Source organism: Ascaphus truei, chromosome 1 (genome assembly GCF_040206685.1).
Source record: "Ascaphus truei isolate aAscTru1 chromosome 1, aAscTru1.hap1, whole genome shotgun sequence".
Lineage (NCBI taxonomy): Eukaryota > Metazoa > Chordata > Amphibia > Anura > Ascaphidae > Ascaphus > Ascaphus truei.
This window is the reverse complement of record NC_134483.1, coordinates 488,748,957-488,767,433: the sequence shown is the minus strand read 5'-3', so window position 1 is coordinate 488,767,433 and position 18,477 is coordinate 488,748,957. Positions and strand designations below refer to the sequence as shown.

The following is an 18,477-nucleotide window of genomic DNA, read 5'->3' as shown; positions in this document are numbered from 1 at the left end:
AGCCTGGGAACATGAATAAAGATTGAAGTTGAACTATAAAAACTCCTGGCGCCCATCTTTCCCAACGCCCAGCCGACCACAGCCAGCACCCTGAGACAAGGTATATCTATGCTGATAAAACACCCAACTACCTTGATGTAATCCTTAGGAGGGAGGGTTACATGTATCATAGCAAAGAAAGCCGTGGGCTAAATGGGTAGTAGAAAGCCAGTAAAGAAAGTTAACCCTTGTGCATTGACAGAGAGAGAGCGTTTGTTGGCTCTTTGGTCAAAGAAAGGGGATAATTGGGAATACTAAGCATTGCATAGATTTGACATATAAACAGGTCATATGTGGAATATTCATTGGTAAAAGTAAAAAGTTTGCACTTTAATGAATGACCCCCAATGTGTGGGAAAACAACTTTCCTTGCGCATGCAAACGCATTGGGAGTAATTTATTAAGGTGTGGTAGTGAATGGAAACTCCGATTCAAGTCAATGCGATAGTGTCCAATCAGCATTATTCCACTTTCATGAATAAGCCCCATTGTATTTAACACTTAACCCACAAAGGAAATGTAAGATTTGGGTTCTGGCAGATCAGTTCTTTATTTATCGTAACGAGACAAAACGTTAATGTGAACGGAAAATATGTAAAGTATTTTATTATGTGCCTTAGTAGATAAGAACAAAAACACACAGTAGATCAGGGTGCGCAAACTGGATGGCGAGGGGGGGGGGGCAGGGAAGGGGGTCGCACGACTGTTACAGGGGACCCACGCCTGCCCGAAGGCATTTCAATGAAATGCCGGGTAACGCGCGAGGACTCTGTAGCTTTACTTACCTTAACTTTCCAGTGACGCATCGCCATGGCAACCCGGCATCAAATGACGCCGCGGGGTCACGTGACATCGCCGTGCCATGGTAACATGATGGCACATGACGCCGACTGCCGAGAGGGTTGGGGAAAGGGTCGGTGGCCGTGAGCAGGGGGTGAGAGCAGGCAGTGGGGGCGCAGGGAGAAGAGTTTGCGCACCCCTGCAGTAGATACTTTAACGGGAAAAAAAGTTTTCAAAAGTGCAATAAAGAGGAGTCCAGCATTAAATAACAGCTTACCTTAAACAGAACTAATGCATAGTCATACATTATCACAGGGTCTTCATTTTCCAGGGCACCTTTTTCATACCACCCTGCTGCTGCTTTAGTATTTTTAGACACACCTTGCTGTCCCCAGAAAAGCATCTGTGCCAATCTGTGCTAGAGGACAAGGAAAAAAAGAAATGACAGTACATACAGTACACTGAATTCCTACACGAATAGTGTCACAATGCCTTACAGGCCTGTTACCGACAAGTACAACTTGTTTTTTTTAATAAAAGCCCTTGTAGTGCTGTTCTTTCTTTTTTTTTTTAAACATTTTGGGTATTAGTGGACTAGGGCTCGCCATTAATTTGAACCAGTAACAGCTGGTAGCTACTTCTAGCTGTAGGACAGGGAAAAGACTGCATGGGAAGGGCCTTTTATAGTACTAACTGCAGAATCAACTTCCTGTCCTACTCAAGATAAGAATGGCGTTAACCCTGCAGTGCCCCACTGCCGACTTTCCAACCTTGGGGAATTATTACTTCATTTATAGGCAAAAACTTTCAAATACTCTAAAACCCAAGTCTAAATTCTGGTCATTAATGTCCTAGGAATGTCTAGCAACGTCAGTCAGTATCAGCTAAAACCATTTAAACAAAAACAGATTAAAACAAATGCAGCAACTAATAGTAATAAGCCCCTCAGTTTAGGACAGGGCTATTTATGCCCAGCCTGGGAGAAGGGCTTGAGGTTTACCCTGCCGAGGCCAGATCATGCCCTATTCTGATGGTGTGTTTATAAATAACATTAACACTATAATTATTAATAATTAACAAAATAGTTAATATTAACACATAACTGTTCATGAACAATGAAAAAAAAAAAAAATTTACAATCCAAGCCTAAAAGTAAAACGGCCCTTTTTTTTAACCATAGTTTACCAGATACAGGCGTTGTGATGCATTGCAGTTACCAAAAATAGAATGTTCTCTGACAATCACTGATGTAAAAGACACTGTTAAAAATGTAAAAGTTCATATAATTGGTCAACAAATTATATATTTATTGTTTCTTTACAAGGTGAGGCAAGTTATAGAAAACCTACAAAAGATGATAAGGAGGAATTACTTGTAGAATTTTGCCCGTCCTATGATAGTTAGGAATTATACACAAGCCTGATCTTGGAGTTATGCGATGGTTACCTGTGCGTTTGCATCTCCTCTGGCTGCTTCATGTTTCAGCCACAAAAACACATCACCATTCTCTCTGGTTTGCTCTTTCAGAATGTTCTCATCCATTAGCCTTATGGTTTCTACAAATGCCTTGAAGGAAAGCAGAGGGAGAAAAATCAGTAGGAGCTTCAAAAAAAGATGTTGAATGCATTTTTTCAGAGGTTGACTCTATTCCCGCCTACTTTAAATACAATATGACAAGGGAGACATGCAGGATTTTGTATTTATACTAATCTCAAATCGAGGGTCCACTAGAGCAGGACCACGCTCATATTATAACTGGGGAACACCTGGTGTAACATTAATGGAGCCGCAAACTGCCAGCAACTTTGGGAAATAAAAATGATTGCCTTCAATGTCAAGTTAGTGAATCAATGAATGAGGGAACAGCTTCACGACAGCCAGCATTCCCCTTATTGATTGGTTACCGAGGCAGATGTATTCCGCAATGATTTTCATGTCATTCTGAAGCAGCGAAATACAGGGTTTCCTGGCGAAATAACGGGTACGAAAATCAACGATTAAAGAACCAACCCCTTTCACAGCATTACTGGAGGTCCATGTAAAACACGGGGCAGCTTTAGCTCATAGGTATATAACCATGACATTTATTCAACTCACAATAAGCATAGTAAATAAAGTGTGCACGAAGAAGCGAAGCAATTATATGCGCACACTTTCCACTTGTTGTCTTTGATCAGATTCCTTGCTGAGGGAATGGGCTTCTGTATGGCGAGGCATGCATGTAGGTCTGATTAAACGTCTATACCTGTTCTCCATGTCCTGTATGTTGATCACGTGGTGTTTTCTTTGCAAGATTAATGTAATAAGCATACGAGAGGTCGACATCCAAAGTATAGTTATCGATGCCTTTGAAATGCTTATACCCAAGTTTCAGCAAAGAGAGCCTGTCGTCCCCTTGAGCTCCAACCAGGCTGTACAAGAGCCCCTGGATAGAGAAGATACACCAAGCACATTGTGAAGCGCTGTGCACTTATTATAACTTCGGTACAGATGTAGCCTTCCCCAGAGCTGTGGGGGGAAAGCATTTTTCCGCAGCTCCAGGGAAGGCGACCGCCACGGGCAGCTGCAGCAGCTCCACGTTGGTGTACGGGCTGCCCACAGCTGTTTTGTCCCCACCTGGACATTGCTGTGGTCGGTTACCCCCAGTAGTCCCCAGCTGCATGGAACATAAGATGGCCTACATCTGTATGTACCACCCTTGCAAAATATGGACTGTTATATAAAATGGGGAGAAGAAGTATTGTGCTCTGGCTTATATGAAAGATGGATTCAACCAATTAAGGTATTTATATTTCCCTTCCCAATATAAAAGCCAGCACTGGTTAAAGCTGCTCTTTTAACATGGGGACAGATAGCAACTCTGTGGGGGATGTGCCTTCTTCCGCAGCAAAAGAATCGCACAAAACAAAACAATTATGCAATTTGCATAATTGTGTAAAAGAAAGTCAATTTATTTCAGTTGTCATCTTTTTAAGTTTGGTACCATTATCATGAGAAAGTGCAACAGCCAATTTCTAAAACAGTTTCACATATTTATAGTAATTACATACCCTAAAATAGACTTATGTATAATAACCATTCCTGAGTCTATTGTAAGATCAGTTACAATACATTGGAAGCCAATAACACGGTAGCACCAGAGTTGGATATTTTACATCACTGTGGGATCTTACTCCCTGCTAGATCAGGGGTGCCCAACTGTGCTGAAGAAGGGATATCCTTAAAATGTGACCTGTTGGGGGGGTCTTGAGGACTGGAGTTCTGCTAGATAATAATTCCTGTACCATCTGGAAAAACTCATACTGACGTATCTTGGAAAGTTTTTTTTATAGTCGCCTAATAAAATAGAAGCCGTCAATACGCATAAGCATATAATATGGATAACTCAATAGATGGGGTGCTGTGAGACCACAGACTTTAGGTGCAAATATTGAAACATCTAATACAGGCACATTTAAGTGATATGATTCATACAATAGGAAGATTACTTTTACCTTTCCATTCTGTAAATATATACCACATATTTGCTGAAGATAACCCTGCTGAAAACTAAATGTAAAAAGTATATATACAAACAAACACCAATATCCTCAGTGGTAATCAGGAGATTTGGCACTCAGCAGGCAACAGGGAGATTCAGGGGAGTGAGAGGAAGGAGCAAAACCAAACCCAATATCTTAAGTCACTCTCCTAAGTAGGGAGGGTTGGAATGTTTCAGATACACACTCACAGACACACATCGACACACACACCGACACACACACCGACACACATACCGACACACATACCGACAAATAATGGTGATGAAAAACAAATGAGCACTAGATTATTTACACTAATAGGTGAATTTTGGTGTAGTACCTTGGCTGGGTTAACAGATACTTCCAAACCAATGTCATACATAACAGCAAGGAAGTAAGATGCTTTATGATAACCAGTGCAGCTAGCATCCATCAAGGAAGGAACGGCGGCACTGAGATGATGCAGACCAATTGACAGCTTCTTAGTAATATTTTCAAAGATCTTTTCCCCAAATTCAAGAGCTATGTCATCAGCAGGATCTGAAAATAAAAAGGCTCGGGAAATGTAATGTTGCAAACTTTGTAATGTAATGTTGCTGGTTATATTTCAGCATATGTAATACCTACCGCGTAAATATGATCTTGGGAGAGAAAGGCGAGAAAGAGACACATTAATAAACATAATAAATATTTCAAACAGCTACGTATTCAGCTTTATGACTGATTGTTTTGCAGTTACTGTAAGTTGAAGATTTTTTTTTAATCATTCTTAATGTGTAGCTTAGTTTCATTTGTGTTTTTTGCATTTATTTTGATTGCGCTGGATGGAGCTCAGCGCTTCAGTAAGATGGAAAAGCAACATCACAACAAATGATAAAGTCTAAAATGATTGATCGCTAAACCAGATACATTCCAACATATCCTCCCTGACAATGGGGAGATTTGGCCAATCCCACAATGGCTTAACTCACCAATATCAACCGCACTTCCATGATGTCACTACCCCCCTCTTCTCTGGAGCACCTTACTTTCTCCTGGATGGAGCAGGCAAGTCTAATCTGTAATTTGGAGATTAATTGGACCTTCCTGGCAGGAGTGTGGCAGAGAGATTTATTGATTTTTTTTCCCTTTGCAGGCAAATTGGCAGATTTTAGGGGATTGATTCAAAGAGCCTCCCTCTAAGTAGGGAGGGTAGGCACGTATGAAACCACTACAACAGGTATAAATGTGGCACGTTATCATATTATTTAATGCTCTGTAAATGTTTAGACGCTAGCACAATAGCACTCTCAAGGTTTTTACTTTAATCGATGTTTTGGTCTCATAATGGGGTTTTCCTCATGATATTACACATAGTAAACTAATGACTGTATAAATAAACCAAATTGTACAAAACATCGGTAGGTAACAAAGTCACAAAGAGACAATCTAGGCACACAGACCGGACAAAAAGAAAAAAGACATAAGTAGCATCCACTAACAATTAAAGAGAATGTGTACAGTAGGGCCCGACTGATATGGCGGCTTTGATTCCAGAGGCCCACCGAAAAGCGGAACATAGCCTTTTGACTCCCACACTAATGCATCATCTCTACTCAGAGGTGAAGGACTCGCGCTCCGTGGCCCACTGCGAAAGCCTCCCCGCGCCTACACCCACCGGCAGCTGGCCTCCGTGTTCTGCCTGCCCAAGATGGAGCTCCGGTGCAGAACCAGACCTGAACATCTCCCGGCGGAAGATACCCATGGTGGCACCGCCGGTGAAGGCCGCCCATTGTGACACCCCGGGGCTGCTACCTGTGTCACGATGACCCCATGATGGCAAGCCACAGCAGAGCCGCGCAGGTAAAATGAGCCAGGACATAACTCCTAGTAATGTGACCCATCACAGCAAGTGTCTCTCTCGTGTTCTGCTGCAGGCACCTACACGGATCATCCATTATTGAAAACCGCCGTATTAGTGGAACGCCGAAAAGGGGGGCCCTACTGCACTGCAGAAGGATATATCAAAAAAGATACTCAAGCACATAAACTAACTCAGATGACTGATAACAATGTATAAAATATTGATATCTGTGTAAACTGCTGTACGGAACTCATATTGTATAGGACTTGTTTTAATCTGTTAATTGAATGAGTAGAGGTTTACTTTTCAAAGTGATAAGGAATGAACCACATACTGTAACTGGGAATTGCACTGATTGTGCTATTAATACAGTTTAAACGTAAACATCTCAGAGCTGCGAGCAGTTTGATTTTGACACAGACCGCATTCATAATCACAGTCACAGAATAAAGAGAAACCATTTACCCGATGATCCCCAGTCTGTAGTGCGCAGCAAGTTAAACAAATGACTGAATTTATATTTTTCTTCCTCGTTCCAAGGAAAAGCCCGGCAGGTAGGTCTTTCTCCATATCTCGAGTACAGGAACATGTAATAGTTGTCTGACTTGCCTGCGAGTAAAATATTTCATTAGTTAAAAATCATTAACGGTATTATAGTTTGTAGCTGGACACCGCACTTAAGTAGGAGATACCAATATTAGCATGCGCCGCTAATTTAGAAACACTTTAACACATACAGTTGCAGTAGGCGTTATTGCACCTGGTAACGCTATGCGTTGTGTTAACACTGGCACGTTATTTACCAGTATTGCTATTGAAAACAATGATTACAGAAATAACGTTCTTTAATGCATAATTGTGTGCATTATTTCACTTTAATGGAAGTAATCATGTCTGTTACATCTGTACTTTGCAACAGATTTACGCGAAAACTATTGACAACTGTGCTGGTTTAGTTGAGCACAGTGAAGCAGCTCTATAAAAGATTTACCAAGGGCCTTGTTTACTATACAGACTCCGTAGGCTCTAGAGCAGCGGTTTCCAACCTTTTTTTGGTTAAGGCACCTTATAATTATATGGTGCAATTCTGCAGAACCCCAACCATCTATAATAACATGTCTGAGATCAGATGCATTGTAAGGAACCAAACCCTCTCTAATAGCGCGTCTGAGATCAGATGCATTGTAAGGAACCAAACCCTCTCTAATAGTGCATCTAAGATCAGTTGTATTGTAAATTCTTCTGTATTTGGTACAATTTTCAAATGACCTGAAAATTGCAGGGAACCCTTTAGGGATACCTGGGAACCCAATGGCTCCTATGAAACACGGGTTGAAAAACATTGCTGTATAGAAATGGATACCAATAATCAAGGCTGTCCAAGAGTACCGCCACGCGCCTGAAGAGTTTTAAATGGGTTCAGTTACAAATAGTGATAATGAGGATAGTGACAGTGAGGAGATAAGAGGGGGAGAGAATAGACAGGAGAGAGCTGGCAGGACAGTAGATAAGAAAAAGGGAATAGAAAGAGAATCAGGTGGGAATAAGTGAAAGGAAAAGGATATGACATGTAGGCGGCAGTAGAATAGCAATAGGAAAGAGAGGGCCAGCCAGCATAGAACAGACCATGAGATCCTATAGAGAATCAAGATCTACAGCTGTTATTGCACCTGCTACCACAGAAATCCGCTTGCAAAATTACACCACTGTGCTACCGGCGGCTCGATTTGTTCCAATGGAGCCGAGGTAAACGGTACATTAAACACTGCGGCAGCGGTAACACGATATTGTGCAATAATGTGTGCTACATCTGTATATATAATCACTTAAATGTAGCTGAATCAGGACCACATTTACTGGAGCGAGGCCGGGATGGGGGCAACCTAACAACTGGACAAGGGACAAAATAGACTGGACCATGAATCTGCACAAGGAGCGGCAAACCTCCCCCCCCCTCCGAACAGCAGCAGCATGCACGCAAACTAACTGTTACCATCAGCCATTAGAACCAACTAGAAAGAGGCTTAAAAAGACCAATTAATCACTTACAGGAGCTTCATATTGATACTTGAATTTATACTGGGAACTTTTCAGGAAGTGATTGTCCCACCGAGAAAAGTACAAGACAAGAAAACCTGGCCGGGTACAACCGGACCTTTTCAGTGGAAACATATGGCAGTATTTTGGAGTTTCTATTTTCTGCTATTTTTCGGTCATCTGCCAACTGCGCTCCTCAAATTCTGAATAGTTTTTCCAGATACAACAAGAGACTGAACTATGTCAGAAAACATGGGGCTTTAAACGATGTTTCAGAATAATAGGAGGGCATAGTATGTTTATTGAAATACAGTAGCGTATTTTTTGTGTTCATATTATTTCCTGAAAAAGTCCCTGGGTTCAATTTAGTATTTTATTTTAGTGCCCATATATTATTATTATTATTCTTATTGTTTGATATCATTTCTCACCCTTCCCAGTATTTTATTTTCCCTTTTTATAAAGTGTGTCCCACTTGGGGTCCTGACTTCTGGCTCGCTTTGATTTTGGTTGTCTGTTCTCCTCCCAAATCCTTGACCCGAAGTACACAGAAATAAGTAAAAGTATGGCAACGGGACCACACCAACCTCATTCCCGCCTGCAGTAACACTTATACATCATCACACACAGGCACATCTTGGTTCTAGTCCTGACGAAGGGCTAACATTGGAGCGAAACATTGACAGAATAAAATATAATTTAAGCACTCTGCCTATTACAATATTTTTTACAAATTAATTTGTATTGGAATATACTTACTTCGAGTCTGCGATTCTTGCTCCTCCCTTAAAATGCTTGTGTACAATTGCACAATATCTTGGACGCCAGCGCACCTCTGATAATAAAGGTCAATCTGATCATAAATCTGATCTTCCAAAAGAGGGTTAAAGATCTAAATGATAAAAAACAGAAATAACGGTTAGGCGATTCATATTAAACTGTTCAGGACAGGCTGGGCATAACCGTATACAGAGAAAGAGCGGAAATATAATAACTACTTTAGCATTTATAATGCACTGCAAATAAATGTAGTGCTGCACACAGCAGAACCACACAAACCCAATAGCCCCCGGATATCAGGACCGACCGGAAGTTGGGCCCAACTTCTGTAATCACCGCCAAGACGGGCTCGCGCTGCTGCCCGTAGGGTCCAGGGAGAGAATGGAGGAGAGGGGGGGGGGAGGGATACAAGAGAGACGAGAGGAGATGAGAGAGAGAGGGGGAGGCAAGCGAGAGAGAGAGCGGGAGGCAAGCGAGAGAGAGAGAGAGAGAGGGGAGAGAGAGCGGGGGAGGCGAGCGAGAGAGAGAGTTGGGGGGAGGCGAGCAAGAAAGAGAGAGGGGGAGGCGAGCAAAAGAGAGGGGGAGGCGAGCTAGAAAGAGGGGGGGAGGCGAGCAAAAGAGAGGGGGAGGCGAGCAAGAAAGAGAAGGGGGAGAGCGAGAGAGGGGGGGAGAGCGAGAGAGGGGGAGGTGAGAGAGAGGGGGAGGAGAGCAAAAGAGAGAGGGGGATTGAGAGGGGGGGAACAGTGAGAGGGGAGGGCGGGGGGAACAGTGAGAGGGAGGGCGGAGGAAAGAGTGAGAGAAAGTGGGGGGAAGAGCGAGAGAAAAAGTGGGGGGGGGAAGAGCGAGAGAAAAAGTGGGGCGGGGGGGGGAAGAGGGAGAGAAAAAGTGGGGGGGGGAAGAGCGAGAGAAAGTGGGGGGAGACTGAGAGGGGAAGAGTGAGAGAAAGTGGGGGGGCAAGAGTAAGAGGGGGGGAGAAGAAGAGCGAGAGTGACGGGGGGGGGAAGAAGAGCGAGAGTGACGGGGGGGGAAAGAAGAGCGAGAGTGACGGGGGGGGGGGAAGAAGAGCGAGAGTGACGGGGGGAAGAAGAGCGAGAGGGACGGGGGGAAAGAAGAGCGAGAGGGACGGGGGGAAAGAAGAGCGAGAGGGACGGGGGGGAAGAAGAGCGAGAGGGACGGGGGGGAAGAAGAGCGAGAGGGACGGGGGGGGAAGAAGAGCGAGAGGGACGGGGGGGGGAAGAAGAGCGAGAGGGACGGGGGGAAAGAAGAGCGAGAGGGACGGGGGGGGGGAAGAAGAGCGAGAGGGACGGGGGGGAAGAAGAGCGAGAGGGACGGGGGGGAAGAAGAGCGAGAGGGACGGGGGGGAAGAAGAGCGAGAGGGACGGGGGGGAAAGAAGAGCGAGAGGGACGGGGGGGAAAGAAGAGCGAGAGGGATGGGGGGAAAGAAGAGCGAGAGGGACGGGGGGGGGGGAAAGAAGAGCGAGAGGTACGGGGTGAAAGAAGAGCGAGAGGGATGGGGGGAAAGAAGAGCGAGAGGGACGGGGGGGAAGAGTGAGAGGGACGGGGGGAAGAGTGAGAGGGACGGGGGGGAAGAGTGAGAGGGACGGGGGAAGAAGAGTGAGAGGGACGGGGGAAGAAGAGTGAGAGGGACGGGGGAAGAAGAGTGAGAGGGATGGGGGAAGAAGAGTGAGAGGGACGGGGGAAGAAGAGTGAGAGGGAAGGGGGGAAAGAAGAGTGAGAGGGACAGGGGAAGAAGAGTGAGAGGGACAGGGGAAGAAGAGTGAGAGGGGGGGGGGAGAAGAGTGAGAGGGACGGGGGGGAGAAGAGTGAGAGGGACGGGGGGGAAGAAGAGTGAGAGGGACGGGGGGAAGAAGAGTGAGAGGGACGGGGGGAAGAAGAGTAAGAGGGGGAGAAAAGTGATGGATGGGGAGTGTGAGAGAAAGGAGAGTGGGGGTTGTAAATAAGAGAAAGATACACGGAGAGTGTGGGGGTAAGAGATAAATAGTAGGGGATAATGCAGGTGAGAAGAAGAGTATATAGGGAAGAAACTGGAGAGGAAGAGGCCATTTGGGGGAGAAGCTGGTGAGAAGGGGAGCTTTGGTAAGCTTCACGGGCCATAGACTTAATGTCAATTCTACATCAAGTGTATGGCCCGTGAAGCTTACCAAAGCTTGTCAAGTGGCCCCCTGCCAAAAGAATTGCCCACCCCTGCCCTATTCTGTGAAGATGTTTTCCTTATGCCCTCATTACATCTGTTTGCGCTTGTTTGTCGTTACATGTATGTCATTATGTTTATGTAATTGATGTCACTCTATACCCCTGCTGTACTGCACTGTGGAATATATTGGCACGTTACAATTAAAAGATAATAATAATAATAATAATAATATGTTGAAGAGTTCAGCTGCATTCAAATGAATGCTTCTTTAGCCGGCATATTAAATAGGCCAATGCCTGCCTGGTCCAAACATAAAAAAAATAAAACACTTCCATTGGTTTCAGTTGCTCTGTCATTTTAGCTATTTGTTTTATTATTAAAAGGCTCATTTACCTGGTCAGAAAATAATTTTCATACAATATACATACTGTAGAAACATAATTAGACGTCAGGAAAGAATGACACAGGTGCTCAGGTAATTAGTACTTGTATAGAATATCTGTATTACTGCACTGCTGCTTTACCTAAAGATGAAGGTTTGAAAGCTTGAACATTGGAAATTACTCTTGGTCCTTCAAGATATACCACCTACCCCCTCTAGATTGCCCCCTCTGGAGGGTCAACCCTGATGGAATTCTGTGTGTCGTGTAAAAAGACATATGTTCTCTTCCGGACAATTTATACCGTCACTAATAAAGACCGGTCCCAGTACAGATAAATAAACTGCCTTCGCTCTCCCTCTTTTGCCATCTGGTCACAAGGTTCATGTTTATGATATTTGTTCCCCACACGCCCGCCCCCTTTCTCCTCCCTCCACCCCCCTCCCCACCAATAATTAAGAACATAAGCCAGCCAAATGTCTTACCTTTCTTCTCATTGGCCCGGGGGTCATCGAAGCGCAATCTGTGCTATCGCGGCCAAATTAGTGATATCTCCCATTACTGCCAGTGGCAGGTCAGACCCGATAGTGCAGGTCAGGGCCCGATAGCGCAGGCCAGGGCCCGATAGCGCAGAACGCGCTTTGAGGTCTCTTGGCCAATATATGTCTTCCTTTCATTATTATTACAATATTTTAACCATAAAAACATGGAATCACTTGTTTTCTATCCTTGATGTCTTAATTAAGAGACAAAAGTCCATATGACAGACAGGTGTTGGTGAAGTTATTTGAAAGTAAAGCAGCAGAACATTTACAATAAAGGTACAAGCATTTAGGATATTCATTTTAACGTTTCAGTGACTTAACAATGAAATGCACCTTTAACCCTTGTGAGGCCAGAGAGTCACACATCAGAAGCTTACATGGACAACCGGTCCCTCACAGTTTCCAAATTTGGTTTGGCTCACTCTGCCTTTACTACCAAGCAACGGTCTCTCAGTACGTAAGAGAAAGAGCCCTCATAAGATATGCGCTAGGGCTAGAAAGAATGAATAATAAATACATAAATATGTTTATAATAAGGCTCTACAGTATATGTTGAGCTGTACATAACAGAAATACATTGAGAAAGAACACCAGCTGAAACATACAGCAGCTTCCTCAATGCATTGCCGGCCCCTCTAATGCAAGGCATCAAAGTAAGAAAAGTCCATTGTATTTTGCATTATCACATTCCCTCCTCATGCAGTCTTCTGGTGGTAACAGATTGTACAGTTTGTTCCACTTTTCCAGTCTACAACTGGGCATTTACCTCATCTGATTCCAAAGCCCGGAGCCGATAATATTTCACGGGTCCAAAGAATCCATCGATGCCTTGCACGTGTTTGCTGCCCCCTAGGACAATGTATCCATCAGAATCATCAGAATATATTTCTTCATCAAAACTGAAAAACACAAGATTTCCGTTATCTTGAAGGACTGAACGTACTTTACGATATGGAGTTAAGTCGCGTAGCTGGGACAGCCTGAGCCATGGGTGCCGTAATATTGCTGGTCCTTGCATCCATTGCCACTACTCTGGCAGGGAAAGGGATAATTCAGTAGTGCCACCTACAAGGTCACCTTTGGTAAAGTGGCCACGAACAGTTTGGGGCCCTATTGAACGAAATGACCATTCTCTTTTGGAGAACAATTCTAAATGACTGCGACCGAATTTACTATGAGATAATGAGATAAGAATTGCACAAAAAAGTGATTCTCCATTGGAATTCTCTCTCGTGCTCTGCTAAGGCCGCCCTACCTTGCCCAACTTATGTCTAAGTTCCCTCGGGGTGGAAACCTTTTTTTTGCTTACTGCCCCATACTTTTGAAAGTCCCTTCCCTCCAATACTTTTCAGCTACATTCAAATCTTACCTATACAAAAAATTACAACTTTACCCAAGTAGAGTGTGATTTATTTTCCATCGGCCTACGAGGCATGTCGGGCCAGTTTACTGACTTTCTATCAGCTGGTATCGATCTTCCAAAAATGAAAATCTTAAATATGTAGCTTAATGCGTTGTAAAATGGAGGAGGGAAATCAGTATAGAATTTGGCCTACCATTGGCATATAGCAAGCTACTTTTTTGTGCTGTGCCCTCACCAAATACACTTGCTATCTGTCTTGGCCAAATGTCTTTTCATGGTTTTCTACCTGCAGGTTACCTACATATTACGTATACTGTGTGTTCTCTGGAACAGGAATTCCTGGTAACCTGTACGCTGAAGTGTTTCAGATTACAGTATATGAGTGACATTTCTGCAGAGCTATGCATTTAGATTGGTGGTGTTGTGTGTATAAAAATATGAAGAAAAATTATGTGAAAGAGAAATTCCTGTAAAGTTATTTTTTTTTTTTAATTATATAACTGCTTTTTCTATGCTTTGGTCAACAAAAGATTAAAGAAATAAAGTTACAACCACACCAATAAAATTGTATGACAAAAGGAACTATACAGAGATGCATTCTTTTCTGAAGCGTGTATTATTGCACATGAAGAAATTTTTTTACATGAACACGTCTCTCCTGCTTATAGTAAAATACAATGTGCATATAATTATCACACAGACAGGGATTAGTGGTAAAAGATACATGGTTGTATGTGCATTATTTTCCTACTTGTAAACTTGATGCCCATAACTTTTCAGCGGTTTTCCAAGACGAATGGCAGTTATTATCTAAAATAAAACCATAAAAACACTTGTATGAACAGAAGTGCAGAGAAATATGCCATTGATTATTAAAAAAAGCTTTGAAAAGAGGATCGCAAATTCTGATTGGGACTAAAATAAAAAGCTTGTGATTTAACAAGATCTGAATCATCAGACCAAATGTAATACGCTTATTTTGTTGTTGGTACAAACTATCCATATGATATATATATATATATATATATATATATATATATATATATTACACATACACACACACACACACAAACATATTTATTTGAAGAATGTATCACACTTCCGAGTGATTTGCCTTATATAAAACTCTGTAAAGTTTTGGTTAATCAGCACTATATAAATAAAAAAAATACACATGCAAAGTTGAGCTTTTTGATGTTGTTGACTATTGACTTTCTTTTCTTTCCAGTGTCTGGCTTTTGGAATGGGAAAGATATGAAAAGAGTTTAGCTGCACAGAAATGTGATGACATTGAAGATATTACAAATCAGCTAAGAAGGGGACGCCTGTTATTTGTCACGTTAACACAGGAATTCCTAATTAATACTGTCATTTTTTCCGTCAAAGAGAGACAGATGTTGTGAGTACCCACTTGTTGCCAAAGCACAAGTCACAGCAAAATGTATTATTCATGGACATTGTACTGTATACCCCAAAAAGAGGGTAGATCCGTTATTCTAGCCTCATGTTTTCATCCTTGAGCTTATACTATTGTACTCTATACTCCACTAGACTTAATCTTAAACCAACTAAAAATAATCATGCTGACCCAATGCATAGGCCCTGTGTGGCTGTTTAAAACAAAAAAAGGTTTTGTTTTTATTATTAAATAGTTTAGGATAAAGTAAAAAAAAAAAAAAAAAAACATTTTAATTACATATAGAACAATCAACATTAAAAATCACTGGCAAAAAAAAGAACATTTAAAAAGAAAATCGAATACATCCCAATACCTGTTTTCCGTAAAGAGTGAAGTCAAGCCGGAACCAGTTATACAGAGGAACCTTAAAGTTAGTTAACACGGCGAGATCTGTTCCACTAACCAGATGCATCTGAATATGAACTCGACCTGATGAAACAGGAAAAAACGTTACACAAAACCACTTTGTTTATATATTTCGGATACAGTGCCGGCAATGTACAATATGCATTGCGGTGCATAGAATGTGCAGGCTCAGCCCAAAGTCACAAGAAGCGCTGAAATGGGATCCCGCTGACTTCACCCAGTTTAAAGGCAGCACTATCACCACTAAAGTACTCCTTTATTCTGCCACACTGTATTGCCCTGTGAAATATGTCAGTGCCTCAAAAATAATGATAACGTTATCATGTCTATATCCTCATTTGCAAATATATTAATGTATTGACACTCACTGAATAGATAGCAGCATATTTAGGATTCCACGAAGAGGGAACGGTGTCATAGCACTACTTATAAGCTTAGACTTGTAATGGCCCTTAAGTGAAATGATCTTTTTCCATTGTTTAGTTTACATTATTGAAACAATCTAAAACAAACTCCCTGTATTTACATTTTTCTGACCGTACAGTCCAATATTAGTTACAATATAGGCTAAACATCCACAGAAAAGATACACGGAACTACAGATCCGAATCATTTCCCCAACACACTCAGTGTGAGCTTCTGCTCATACTATATTTTGTCACCTTAAACAGGACTACATCTGAGAGCATCCAATGCTTCAATAAGGAGAATAATACAGAACACTTTCATTGAACAGGCTCAGAACAATACGGGGTCTGATAGTGGTCTGCAAATGGCGCAAAGTAACTGGATGCACAGAAAAACAAAACGTCACACTAATGTTTCATCGTACATCTTTTATGTAGAGATTGATACTTGACTTGCCTTCGGCAGTTAGAAATAATAGTGGTGAGGCGTACAGGTTATTAGTATCAACATGGTGTATGATGCCACATAGATGACTCGTGCAATGGCGAAGCAAATACATCCAAACTGAGAAGGTAAACCTGCAAGAGAAAAGAAAGGAATCAAAAGGGTTACTGGCAAAACTAGAAGGTAAAGGAGTCATTTGGCATATCTGACCACGAACTGTAACAAGCGTGAAGCCAATTCAGTTTATTTTACCAAGCACGTCCTTTTGGATTTAATTTAGTCAGTCACAATCCATATATTGTAAAAGAAGCATGTGCATAAATATTTAGCCCATCAAAATAAATAAGAAAAACATCCCTGACTCTTATCAAGTCATCTTGCCTGTTGTGAGGGGAGGTGGAGGGTTGTCAAAAAAGTTCAATCAGAAGTGAAGTGGTTCCCGGAGATATTTATACTGAACTTGCAAATGTGTGACATCCCCCATCAGATTAGTGCATTCACACTCACTTTATAAAATATATTGGGAGGCCCTCCTCACTCACTGTTAGGATTCATGAGATATACACACACACATAGTTGCTCTCAAAAAAACAATGCAAACCACCTCGGGTGCACAGTAACACCCCGCTAGCGGATAATCCAGTGAACGCAAAATCCTACATTAGGAAGAACCGGCACTCCAGAGGTTACATACCTGTAGATACATAGTAGATGAGGTTGAAAAAAGACATGCGTCCATCAAGTTCAACCTATGCTAAATTTAGACACCAGATACTTTATCCTATATCCGTACTTACGTACTTAATGATCCAGAGGAAGGCAAACAAAAACCCCCAGTAAAATATCATCCAATGATATCTCATAAGGGGAAAAATAAATTCCTTCCTGACTCCAAATAATGGCAACCAGATTACTCCCTGGATCAACATCCTTCCCATGTTTACTTGTTTAGTATATCTCTGTATACCTTTCCTTTCTAAAAGATGTCCAAACGTTTTTTGAACAAATATACTGTATCTGCCATCACAGCTGTCATGGGTACTGAATTCCACATTTTAACTGGTCTGGGTAAACAATCAAAAGTATTAATTTATTGTGGAACGATCGAGGTTTGGTCCTGTCACAGTCCGAGGCAGGATCGAAACGTCGTCGATTGCCCCACAATAAAATAATACTTTTGATCGTTTACCAAGACCTCTGGAGTGCTGGTTCTTCCGAATGTAGGATTTCCCTTTCACTGTTAGAATCCATGACGCAGGCGACTTCAAACAAACCTATATCCCTGAAGTTACAAATGCTACAATATGTTAGAGGAGCCTCCTGAACCAAAAGATCCCAGTTATGTGGCTATCTTGGAAGTAATAATGATACCAAAAAGGTCTCAAAAGCTAAAATAAAAACAAATATATTTAATTGTGGTCTAATTAAAAGTAACGTCAAAAATAAAAATATTTGGATTATTTTGAACAAAGATAGCTATTACAATAATAACTTTTATTCAGATAATGCTGTAAAAAGTGACACGGTGTAAAAAAAAAAAAAATCTATAAATGATCACAATCATTAGTTTACAACAGTTCTTTTTCATTTGTAAATCAAAGAAAATAACTAGAAACACAAGGCAGCTTTGTTAGATTGTGCTCTGTTTACAAAGGTAAACCAATATCTAAAGGAAGGGGTTCATATCTATCACCATGCAGAGAAAGTGAATGAAAGCGATTGTGAGATAGTATTGCGTAAAGCTTGATCTTACATTGGATAATCGACGTGTTGTTGCCTTGCCACCTCCAGCTCTCTGTTTTCAAATCCTTCAAATTTTTTGATGATGCCGTTGTGTTTGCTGCTAGACGCAAATGGAAAACCAAGAATCTTTACCAGATCTAAAAAAAAAAAGAAAAGAAAAATACACATACATTAAAAAAAAAAAAATCAATGACATAAATCCGTATTTTAATATTTGTCTTCCCACATAGAACATTTTTTTTTTGTTAATGGGAAGGATCACATACAAACGCTCGGATTTAAGTACAATCTGCAGACCAGCCAACATTTGGCATGTGAAAATATAGACATACTTCAGTGTCTCCATTCATCCTTGATGTAATGTAGGTGATTGCAAGTGCTTCCTACTAACACGCAGCGAAATACTTTTAACTGAGCTCCGTTTTTGACCCCCCAGCTTAGTTTTTGACCCAGCTCCGTTTTTGACCACCACCCCCCCAGCTCTGTTTTTGACCACCCCCCCAGCTCCGTTTTTGACCACCCCCCAGCTCCGTTTTTGACCCCCCCCCCCAGCTCCGTTTTTGACCCCCCCCCAGCTCCGTTTTTTGACCCCCCCAGCTCCGTTTTTGACCCCC

At 42.0% G+C, this 18,477-nt stretch overlaps 1 protein-coding gene across 1 annotated transcript in view; it reads right to left on the bottom strand.

The window, feature by feature from the left end:
- Nucleotides 1-18,477, bottom strand: part of SEL1L3 (SEL1L family member 3) — an 81,762-nt gene that overhangs the window by 31,903 nt on the left and 31,382 nt on the right. The window contains exons 3-13 of the mRNA XM_075568317.1: nt 17,874-18,000; nt 16,133-16,254; nt 15,216-15,331; nt 14,195-14,253; nt 12,847-12,979; nt 8,980-9,112; nt 6,649-6,792; nt 4,681-4,880; nt 3,065-3,244; nt 2,266-2,385; nt 1,097-1,237 (exon numbers count right to left, since the gene is read on the bottom strand). Of these exons, the coding sequence (XP_075424432.1) occupies nt 1,097-1,237; nt 2,266-2,385; nt 3,065-3,244; nt 4,681-4,880; nt 6,649-6,792; nt 8,980-9,112; nt 12,847-12,979; nt 14,195-14,253; nt 15,216-15,331; nt 16,133-16,254; nt 17,874-18,000 (1,475 nt within the window). The remainder of the gene's footprint in view (nt 1-1,096; nt 1,238-2,265; nt 2,386-3,064; nt 3,245-4,680; nt 4,881-6,648; nt 6,793-8,979; nt 9,113-12,846; nt 12,980-14,194; nt 14,254-15,215; nt 15,332-16,132; nt 16,255-17,873; nt 18,001-18,477) is intronic.